At 51.0% G+C, this 10,301-nt stretch overlaps 1 protein-coding gene across 7 annotated transcripts in view; it reads right to left on the reverse strand.

Annotated features, from left to right (window-relative positions):
- Nucleotides 1-1,793: 1,793 nt before the first annotated feature.
- numb (NUMB endocytic adaptor protein) overlaps nucleotides 1,794-10,301 on the reverse strand; it is a 41,407-nt gene continuing 32,899 nt past the window's right edge. For 4 of the 7 annotated variants that reach the window (XM_062522528.1, XM_062522526.1, XM_062522530.1 and 1 more), the window contains exons 4-11: nucleotides 9,311-9,343; nucleotides 8,397-8,471; nucleotides 7,948-8,088; nucleotides 6,797-7,001; nucleotides 6,142-6,453; nucleotides 4,812-4,955; nucleotides 4,238-4,414; nucleotides 1,794-2,646 (exon numbers count right to left, since the gene is read on the reverse strand). In XM_062522528.1, coding sequence (XP_062378512.1) covers nucleotides 1,817-2,646; nucleotides 4,238-4,414; nucleotides 4,812-4,955; nucleotides 6,142-6,453; nucleotides 6,797-7,001; nucleotides 7,948-8,088; nucleotides 8,397-8,471; nucleotides 9,311-9,343 — 1,917 coding nt within the window. In that variant the 3' untranslated portion in view covers nucleotides 1,794-1,816. The remainder of the gene's footprint in view (nucleotides 2,647-4,237; nucleotides 4,415-4,811; nucleotides 4,956-6,141; nucleotides 6,454-6,796; nucleotides 7,002-7,947; nucleotides 8,089-8,396; nucleotides 8,472-9,310; nucleotides 9,344-10,301) is intronic. The other 3 variants (XM_062522527.1, XM_062522531.1, XM_062522532.1) reach the window with 3 other exon arrangements.

The following is a 10,301-nucleotide window of genomic DNA, read 5'->3' on the forward strand; positions in this document are numbered from 1 at the left end:
ACATAAATCTTATTCACAGGTTTGATAAAAACAAAATCAGAGATAGGAACATGAGCTCAAACGGACTGACAATAGTCTCTACATCTCCACTGCAAACAGCTTGACCAATACTGCCCTTTGGCCAACCGCCATGCCAACTTGCATGCCATTCCTCTCGACTAACGTCAGGGCCAATTGATGTCAAACCTGTTGCTGCTTCGCCAGTGTGTGGCTGACTAACCAATCATCTTAGTGCTTTTGTGCAAATAAAAATGAAAAAATAAAAGATAATTAAAAAGTAAGCAATAGAGATGAAAACTGTCGATAGTGTTAAAAAAAAACATATAAAAAGAAAAGACAAGTTTTTAATTCACCACGTGAGAAATACAGGAGGTAAAACCGAAGTACTGACGAGTACTATACCTTAAAAACGGAAATAAAATCACAAATAAGAGAGAAAACAGGACAGAAGGAACACACTGACACAGATAGAGACAGATGGAGAGTGTGTGGTTAAGAGACTCAGAGAGAGAGAGAGAGAGAGACCGAGAAAGAAATAGAGAGACAGAGAGAGAGAGACAGAGAGAGATAGAGAGAGATAGAGAGACAGAGAGAGAGTGAGAAAGAAAGAGAGCAAGATGAGGGATGGTGGATGGGGTGACCCAGGTGGCCGGTGAATGCAGGACTCCAGTGCTGAGGTGCCCCAGGGTCTCCTCACCCCCTCCCACCCCCCACAGCTGGGTCTCCCCACCCCCCCTCCCACAGCTGGGTCCACATTGATTGTAGTTGCAATGATTTCACTATTTACAGTAAGAGGTGCATCCAAATCACAGAACCTCAGCGACAACAGTAAGACCAAAAATAATAAAACATCACCTAAAAACAGCCATCCCTTCACTCAGTCTTTTACACAACAGAAATCAACAATGACAAGAGCTGAGAGTGTGTGTTAATATAGTTCTATCCATGTATATATATATATTTATAATATATATATATATATAATATATGTTCTTTATCTGTATACACACACAGGATCATTTTCATTGTAGCTAGCCCTGCACCATTGGCAAGATTACATACAACTCTTTCTGTTAGATTCCAAAGCTATTTAAAATATACTAAAATGCATAAAAATAAAGATTTTGGCATTCTTCTCATGTATTTCTTCTGATCGTAGAGTTTTATGAAAACTCCTCAAAATCTGGAAGCTCAGTTCCTCTCAGTGCTACAGTCCTTCAGATGGGATGGAGTCGTTCTAGCTCCCAGCCTCCAGGGGGCGACACATGCACAGGGAAGTGGAGATGCCGGGACGCCGCTCTCGCTGCTTTACACCCCCCCATCCCTCGCTCAGTAATGTGGTTTGAAAGGGCGCTTGTCTGAATGGTGTCCTTGTCTTCCAATGACAGACCGAGGCCTTCGGTCAGACTTGCCGTCCACAGCTGCAGAGCAGACTGCCCACCACTTAGCATCCTGCATCTGCTCAAGTCCTCCACAGTCAGTGTTTTGATAGAGAGAGAGAGAGAGAGAGAGAGAGAGAGAGAGAGAGAGAGAGAGAGAGGTGGACAGAGAGAGCTGTGGGGCTAATGAAGAGAAATGAGGCAATGGTAATGAGAGACGGGGTGGCAGACGAGACGAGGGAGCGTCAAAGGACCAATGGAGGATGGACAGGAGCTCTCTCTCTCTAGTCCTCACACAGCCCGCCTCGTGTCGCCACTACCATCCGTCCGTCTGTCTGTCTTTCTGTCTGTCCATACATCCTCGCCACCTCCACCTCCCCGCTGCCCTGGCCCCCTGGCCCCCCCCCCCCGGCGTGGCACGCTGGCCTGATCCCCTCTCAGAGCTGGATCTCAAAGGTCTTGTGCAGCTCGCTGGAGAAGGGGTTGGTGGGGGAGGGCGTGGTGCGTTGGTGCGTGCGGCTCTCTAGCGCCGCCCACTGGGCCTCGAAGGCGTCGGCCTGTGGGGGTGGCGGGGGTGCCGGGGAGCCCATGGAGGCAGCGGCGGGGGGGCCGGCCCAGTTGTCGGTGCCGTTGAAGGCGGCGTTGCCGTTGGGCGGCTGAAGGCTGATGCTGGCCTGGGCGCTGACGGGCACTGGGGGCATCGGAGGCTTGCCGAAGGCGCCGTGGGGGTCAAACTGCTGGGGCATGGGTGGGCACTGCTGCGGCATCGGGGGCAGGAAAGGCCCTGGCGCGGGCAGCTGCTGCGGCTGGGCGGCGGAGCCGAAGACGTTGGCCACCATCTGGGAGGGAGTGATGCCCACCACGGGCACGCTGGGTTGACCGTAGGGCAGACCGTTCGCCATCGGGTAGGCTGGCGCGGAGGGCTGGGGGTGGAAGGCAGGCTGCCGCGGCGGCAGGATGGGCACCGCTGGAGGGGGCATGGGGGGCATGAAGGCCATGGGGGGTGCGGCGGCGGGCACCATGGGGGGCGCTGGAGCAGGCGCCATCGGGGCGGGTACGGGCACGGGCGCCACCGCTGCTGCTGCTGGGAACGGCTGGGCGGGGGGCGTGGAGGACTGCGGGACGCGCACGGACCGGGTCACTTCCTCCAGCCAGCGGTCGGCCTCGGACGGGGTGCGTCTGTGCGAGGAGGCGGGGCCGCCGGGGGGCGTCAGAGTGCTGATGGGCAGAGACGCCACGCCGGCAGCAGGGCTGCTCCAGTCTCCTCCTGCAGGGCAAACAGCACACAGTTACAGCACGCCAACGCTGCCATCTCCAAACAGCACACAGTTACAGCACGCCAACGCTGCCATCACCAAACAGCACACAGTTACAGCACGCCAACGCTGCCATCACCAAACAGTTACGACACGCCAACGCTGCCATCTCCAAACAGCACACAGTTACAGCACGCCAACGCTGCCATCTCCAAACAGCACACAGTTACAGCACGGCAACGCTGCCATCGGCAAACAGTTACGACACGCCAACGCTGCCATCGGCAAACAGCACACAGTTACAGCACGCCAACGCTGCCATTGGCAAACAGCACACCGTTACAACACGCCAACGCTGCCATCGGCAAACAGTTACAACACGCCAGCACTGCCATCGGCAAACAGCACACAGTTACAGACGGCATAGGCCAAAACGCGTGCGTCTTGTGACACGTTTTCCTATTGATTAAATATTACGAGTTAAAGGTTGAGAGTGCGTTTACTTTTTTGTTTTATCCAATGTTTCCTTGTTTACGCACCCAAAACATATTTTACGCAGAGCTGAGCGCACCTATTTCTAGCACACGAACACTGCCATCGTGGACACACAGATCAGGAGAAATAGCTTCACACTGCTACTGAGTGACGTTAACAGACTCTCTCAGTTCTCCACCAGACTCTTGGCAAAGTGCAGCTAAAAATAAACTGACACTCCTGTTTCTTCTTGTGGACTGATCTGAACAGATAGAATTGAAACGTGTCCATTAGAGTCCGGAGTCCCTAACGGCATGGCTAGCGAAGCGGAGTTATTTCCTCGTTCTCTGCGGGCATGTTGTGATGTGTGGACACAGTGTGACAGACAGAACTAGTGCACTATATCTAATTAGCCAGCCAGTTGGCAACTTGTCTTTGCATCAGAACTGGCACTCAAATCAAAGTAAGGCCCTGATTAAATGTCTAACGTGCCAGCAACAACAACAGCACCCCATTACGGAGCCCTCCGAGCTATCTTTTTTAATCAAATTAACAACAAAGTCTTGCAATTCCAACCGTCAAAGGTGACAAGAAACAATCTGATTGGTAGCCGCCCGTGAAATTCACTCTTCATTTGCATAATATTGCGTTTTTCGCCCGCCCGCGTCGCCCAACTTGCTGTTCTACATCCCCATCACCTCAACACACAACTTCACCGCTCGCTTCACCATCACGATTCTGTACTGTGCCCGTCACTTTGGCCTTCACCTGTAGCCGGGCACACTGCAGTACATCCACACTATTGTCACTACAGATGTGTATGTGAAAGTCGTGTTATGGAAAGTTAAAAATATGTTCGGCTGTCGATTGACTGCTGTGGGAATTGCCCTTCCTACCGCACAAGGAACTGAACCCCTCTACTGTGTGCATCTGAAAAGAGGAATGGACCGGAGCATATTCTAGACTAGAGCACTAAATGGCCCAAATAAATCTACAACGGCTCTGGAAGAAGAATGAAGGCCACTTAAGGGGAAGGCCACTACTACTTCAGGTTACAGTTTCATCGCACCTTCACTTTTTTGTTTCATTGTTACTGTAGGTTTACTGTGGCTGTGGAGCACACCTTACCTGCGTGAGCTGGAGCCGTGGGGGCCACAGGTGCTTTGGCCCAGGGGTTAGTTTCACGTGCAGGCAGCGGAGGAGGAGGCAGCGCTGGGGCATTAACGGTTACAACAGGGGCAGGAGCAGGGGCAGGAGCAGGAGCAGGGACAGGGGGAGGGGGGAAGGCAGGAGCTGAGCCATTCACTAACAGCCAATCAACATGGACAAGGGGAAGGGTGGGGGGTGAGGGGAAGGGTGAGGTGTGGGGTGGGGGGGTGGAGAGAGTGAGAGGGGGAAAGCGAGAAACACAAAATGCATTGATAAAAGTGAAAAGTGTAGGGCACACAAAATGCATTGATAAAGTGAAAAGTGTAAGACACACCAGAACGGGCAAGTGCACACAGAATGAGAGATCGAAAGAGAACAAAAGTTCTAAATTAGTGCTAACATGAAAACAAGTGCTCAAAGAAAAACAAAATAACAATGCAGCGCAAATACAGAATTGTACATATTAGCAGCTTACTACGACTTGAAGGGCCACAGAGAGATGTAGCTTCCACGTTCACACACACACACACACACCTCGGAGCCGGGCGCTTACCTGGGGCAGCTGGAGACTGGGGTGACGAGGCTGGTTTGGGCATGGGGGCGGAGCTAAAGGGGTCCTGGGCGGGGCCACTGAAGGCTGAGGTGATCTGAGTGCACAAGGAGCTGATGCTGTCCCCCTCGCCCTCCACCTCAGGAACTACACACACACACACACACACACACACACACAAACACAAACACAAACACAAACACAAACACAAACACAAACACACACACACACACACACACACACACACACACACACACACACACACACACACACACACACACACACACACACACACACACACACACACACACACACACACACACAGGGAACAGAGAAGACACACCCACCAATATGTCGTCAAAAACTACTTACAACCAGACAGACATTAAGAATGCAGATGAATGAGGAATGAGGAGAGCAATAGATAAAGGAACATCTCCATTTTCAAGCTTTTGCCCGTTTCCTTCCTTGTTCTGAATCTGGACAATACTGATTAATTCTGGACAATACTGATTAATACTGGCCTTCTGGGAATGATCATTTCAAATCAGCCTGCAGGCATTCCACTAGGCGGTATGAATTAGAATTACAATCAGAATGCATATTTATGGAGTACTGCATCAACCTTATAGGCAGATAACCACCCTCTGTCCGCAACTTGACACATGTGCACCACTTGGTAGTTAGCACAGGTTTTAAGCGGCATTCTCACCAAGAACGATAACCCTAACTATGACCATCACGATAAAAGTGTTCGCACTGACCAATGATACAATAAAGTCTCTCCTCATGCTAATGAATGTGATGGCTAAAATGTGATAGGTTCTGACTGGCTGTTAGCTTTTTATCGTTCTTGAAATAATATCATTCTTCATGTCGTTATCGTTATAGTTTATGGGTGAACGTCGTCATTCATATTAACAAGAGCGATATTTGTTTAAAGTTATCGTTATAGTTATCGTTTTTGGTGTGACTGTGAACGGCCCTTTACTCTGCTACGTGCTCAGAAAGAGGCTGTCGGAGGCCAATCATTCTACACTGCTTTCATGTATCGATCATGGTCTAAAACTCGATTCCCGCCCCGTGGTCCTTTCCGGATCCCACCCCAACTCTCTCTCCCACTCACTTCCTGTCTCTCTATACTATCCTGTCTGATTAAAGGCATAAAAGCCCCAAAAAATATACTTAAAAAAAAGAAAAGAAAAAAGAAAGAGCCTGTCAATCATTCTACACTGCCTTCATGTATCGATCATGGTCTACAAACAGGGCACAGAGCTGGACCGGTCAAGCAGTGACCGGCTGTGGCCTCGTTGGCGCGGGCACACTCACTCACCGGTGTTCTTCATGGGGAAGTGGGACTTGCGCTGCATGGTGGAGGGCAGCTCGTTCATCCGCAGCGAGAGCTGCCGCTTGAAGGGCGAGGTCTTGGTGCTCAGCACCGGGAAGCCGCGGAAGGAGCCCTGGCGGGCCAGAGCCTCCACGGGGGCGTGGCGGCGAGGGATGGCGTGGGGGTTAGTGTCCTGGGAGCCCAGCGGCCCGCCGGGCAGAGGGGGGGAGGAGGAGGCGGAGGAGGGGGACGAGGGGCCCACCACGCCTTGACTGAGTGAGGGGGCCGTCGTCGTGGCAACTTTGATGTCCGACTCCGCTGTGTTAGAGGGTGGATTGGAGAGACATTACAAATCTGTCAGCCGCAGCACAGTTCTCATTCAAATGTCCTCATACCATCAACATGATGTATTATTATACTGCAACTACAGGCTCTGTTGTTTGGATACAGAAGCACTTGGGATTTTTAAAAATAACAACAATAGTTCTAAAAACAAAGCATCAGTCAGTGGGGTCAGTAAGTGCACTACCACAGTAGTTCTTAAACTGTGAAAGTGTTCTTCAGAAGGCTGGCAGTTGCTCACCCACACACACTCACACAGTCAGACACACACACACACACACACACACACACACACACACACACACACACACACACAAACCTTTCTTCGCATCCTGTAGCTGTCTCATGACCTCCTCCCGTTCAGCTGCCTCAGTTGCCGTGGTTACACGGAAAGAGCCTTCTCGCGTGAAGGTAGTGCGATTGGCGTCGAAGGTTGCCGTGACGCCACACTCTTTTTCTCGCTTCTGCTTACGTTCCAGACACGCAGCGAACGCGCAGCCCACAGCATGACTCAGACGTTCTCCCTGTCACACACACACACACACACACACGTACAACGAATATATCAACACACTCGAACAAAAATACACGGAAATAGCTGGCTGGCTCAGATCTGGCACAAGGTGACAAGACAGTGATGCAGCAGCCAAGGAGCATCTGATGTGAGCTCAGCTCATCATGACTCAGAGCTGCCACAGGCACCACACACACACACACACACACAAGTACACACACAAGTACACACACAAGTACACACACAAGTACACACACACACACACACACACACACACACACACACACACACACACACACACACACACACACACACACACACACACACACACACACACACACACACACACACACACACACACACACACACACACACACACACACACACACACACACACACACACACACACACACACCTCAAGGGGAAGACCAGGGGGAAGTGAGCCCAGGGTATCAGCCTTAAGGAAATAAGCACCAGAGGAGACTATAGATCATCACTAATGTGTGCTGGAGAGTCAGGAGTCAGGGGTCAAGGGTCAGGGACACACCTGACCACACAGAGGGTCAAGTAGAGGACACAGGGGGCAGATCACATGGGGCTTTTCCACTGCATGGGATCAACTCGACTCAAGTCACGTAGCCGATTATCATTACAACGCTGAAGAAAACAACTGTAATGTCATTAGTGTCACCTTTTGGTATCGCCTCAACTCGCTTGGAACCTCAACTGAGGTGATAGCAAAAACTGGTACCTGGTATCCGGTACTATTTCTGCTAATGGAAGACCCAAAAAAGCGAGCAGCGTGGAATCAAGCTGAGCCGATACCGTGCGGTGGAAAAGCCCCAAGAGCTGTGGCCTTCAAGCGCACCCACACAGGGAGAAAGGGGAGAAGGGGCAGCATGTGTGTGTGTGTGTGTGTGTGTGTGTGTGGGGGGGGGGGGGGGGGGTCAGCTCACCGAGTCCTTGATGGCCATGAAGCAGTGGCAGATCCAGCGCCTCGTGGTGCCGTCTCGGCAGATGTAGGAGAACGCCCGCTCAAAGTTCCGGTCCGGCGCACAGAACGACACCTTCTCTATTGTCTGGTCCAGGATCAGGTCCTGCAGAGGTGCCATGTCATTAGGGTGAAAGGAACGTACAACGCCAATAGGCCTTTATCAGAATCATTTTTACAGACAGGTTTAAGTGTGCAATAGCACACAAAACACACTTGCATCAAAACACAAAAGGCCTCATTGAGGCCTAGTCCTGCGTTATACACCTGCCCACCAGCAGATGGTGCACATTCCCACTCTCTCTACTCGTATAGTTAGTGGGGTCTGTTGATACTCACCTGGTTTGAATCAGTAAAGCGCTCTACTCTAACCACCACGTCTGACCCTAGGCCAGTCAGGATGGACGCACATACCTTTGTCTTATCATCTACCACCCGTAAGCCGTCAGCGGACACCCAGAGCACCGCCCTCACCGGTTTCTTCCCGGCCTGTTGGGAACAAACACAAGCACCGCCGTCAGAGAGGAGCGCAGGATCCACACGCAATCCAAAGGAGAAACACATCCCCTCAGTCAGCTGAAATCACACACACACACAGTAACACACACACACTCAGACACTCACTCCTCCCGAAACCATGGAAACTGAAACCTACACAGTCACACACAAAAAAAACGCAAACTCACGTCTACACACATCTGAAAACAAGTGGAGAAAAACTGAGGTCAAACATTAGGTGAGACAGTGTGAACGGAAGAGAAGAGTAGTGAGGAGTGATGAGTGATTTGTGACCCGAAAGAGAGAGAGAGAGAAAGTAAGATCCAGACGTCACACTTCAACACAGCAACAGCCCCATAATGACAGAGAAAACACACACACACACACACACACGTATATAAAGGAGTCACCCTCCAGATGCCCTTCACATGCTTCAACCTTCGGTCAAGGAGGGATGACCCCTCTATCTCCCAGCCTATACATACATATCCATACACACACGCACACACACACACACACACACACACACACACACACACACACACACACACACACACACACACACTCACACCCACAACTAGTGTGCCCCCAAACCCTCCCTCCAGACTACACACACACACAAACACACACACGTCTGCATGCATGCATAACACCGCCCTGGTTTGTGCACAAGGGGCAAGAAGATGTCCACACAAATCCTCATGCCCCCCTTATCTCGACTCAAGGGTGAAGTATTATGAAAAGGAAAGAAACACACACACACACACACACACACTTCCAAACACGCTCTCACTCTCACTCTCTGACACACACACACACACAAAACTTACTTTTGTAAAGAAGCCCTTGAAGAACTTTCTGTCCTGGAGGGGAGGATTGGTATGGGGATGTGGAGGGATGGGAGGAGGAGGAGGAGGAGGAGGAGGAACAAGGCAGAATGTTACCGATGGAGGCTACAACACGGTCGGGGTAGAGGTGTCCAGTCGGACTGTGCATGTGTGTGTGTGTGTGTGTGTGTGTGTGAAAGGCTGAAGATGAGAGAGGGGTTAGGGGTTTGAGTGTGAGTGAGTGAGTGAGTGAGTGAGGGGACTGGGGTGGAGATGAGATGAGAGGAGTTGAGATGAGATGAGATGAGGTGGTATGAGGTGAGTGGTCGGTGACAGGATCCCCACTTGTTTGACTCCTCTACGTGAGGGCTCGGTTGTGGATTAATGGGGATTAATGGATTAATAATGCCTTACACATGATCAGAGCTGGGGTGGGATTATTGGGGTTATTGCTGTTATGTGGTTATACAGGGCTGCTTCATTAGAGGGCCACCGGAGCTCTGGGCCAGTTCATGATCCACTGCTCAGAACGCTGCCACGACTCTGCCACGACTCTGCCACGGCGCACGATCTACGCTGCTCTCAGGCAAGATGATGACAGTGCAGCTTTGTTCGTGTCTATCTCTGCGGCCTGCAACGGCTGATTTGTGGGCTTTTTTTTTAAACCCCTTGCTGAGGCTAGATGTGTTGCACATCAGAGAAAAAACCTGACCACAAACCAGCACTTGATCTAGATCAGCCTGCTGTATTTCACTCAGACTTCCTGAAGCGAGCATTGAGAATAAGCCGACTGAGATGTCTGCTGCTCCCTTCAATTAAAACTTTCTCTGCCAAGACTTGGTCTAGCGCAATCTTTCAGTGTGCGAACTACTCCAGCTTTTCCTTGAGATCTTTTTCTTTTAACGCGTTCGGATTAAAAAGAAAAACGATCGCCTAGAGCGCAACAATACATCCATTAACCCTCAGACTTCCTGGACCTGCTGGTCTCCCAGCA

This window comes from Sardina pilchardus, chromosome 20 (genome assembly GCF_963854185.1).
Source record: "Sardina pilchardus chromosome 20, fSarPil1.1, whole genome shotgun sequence".
Lineage (NCBI taxonomy): Eukaryota > Metazoa > Chordata > Actinopteri > Clupeiformes > Clupeidae > Sardina > Sardina pilchardus.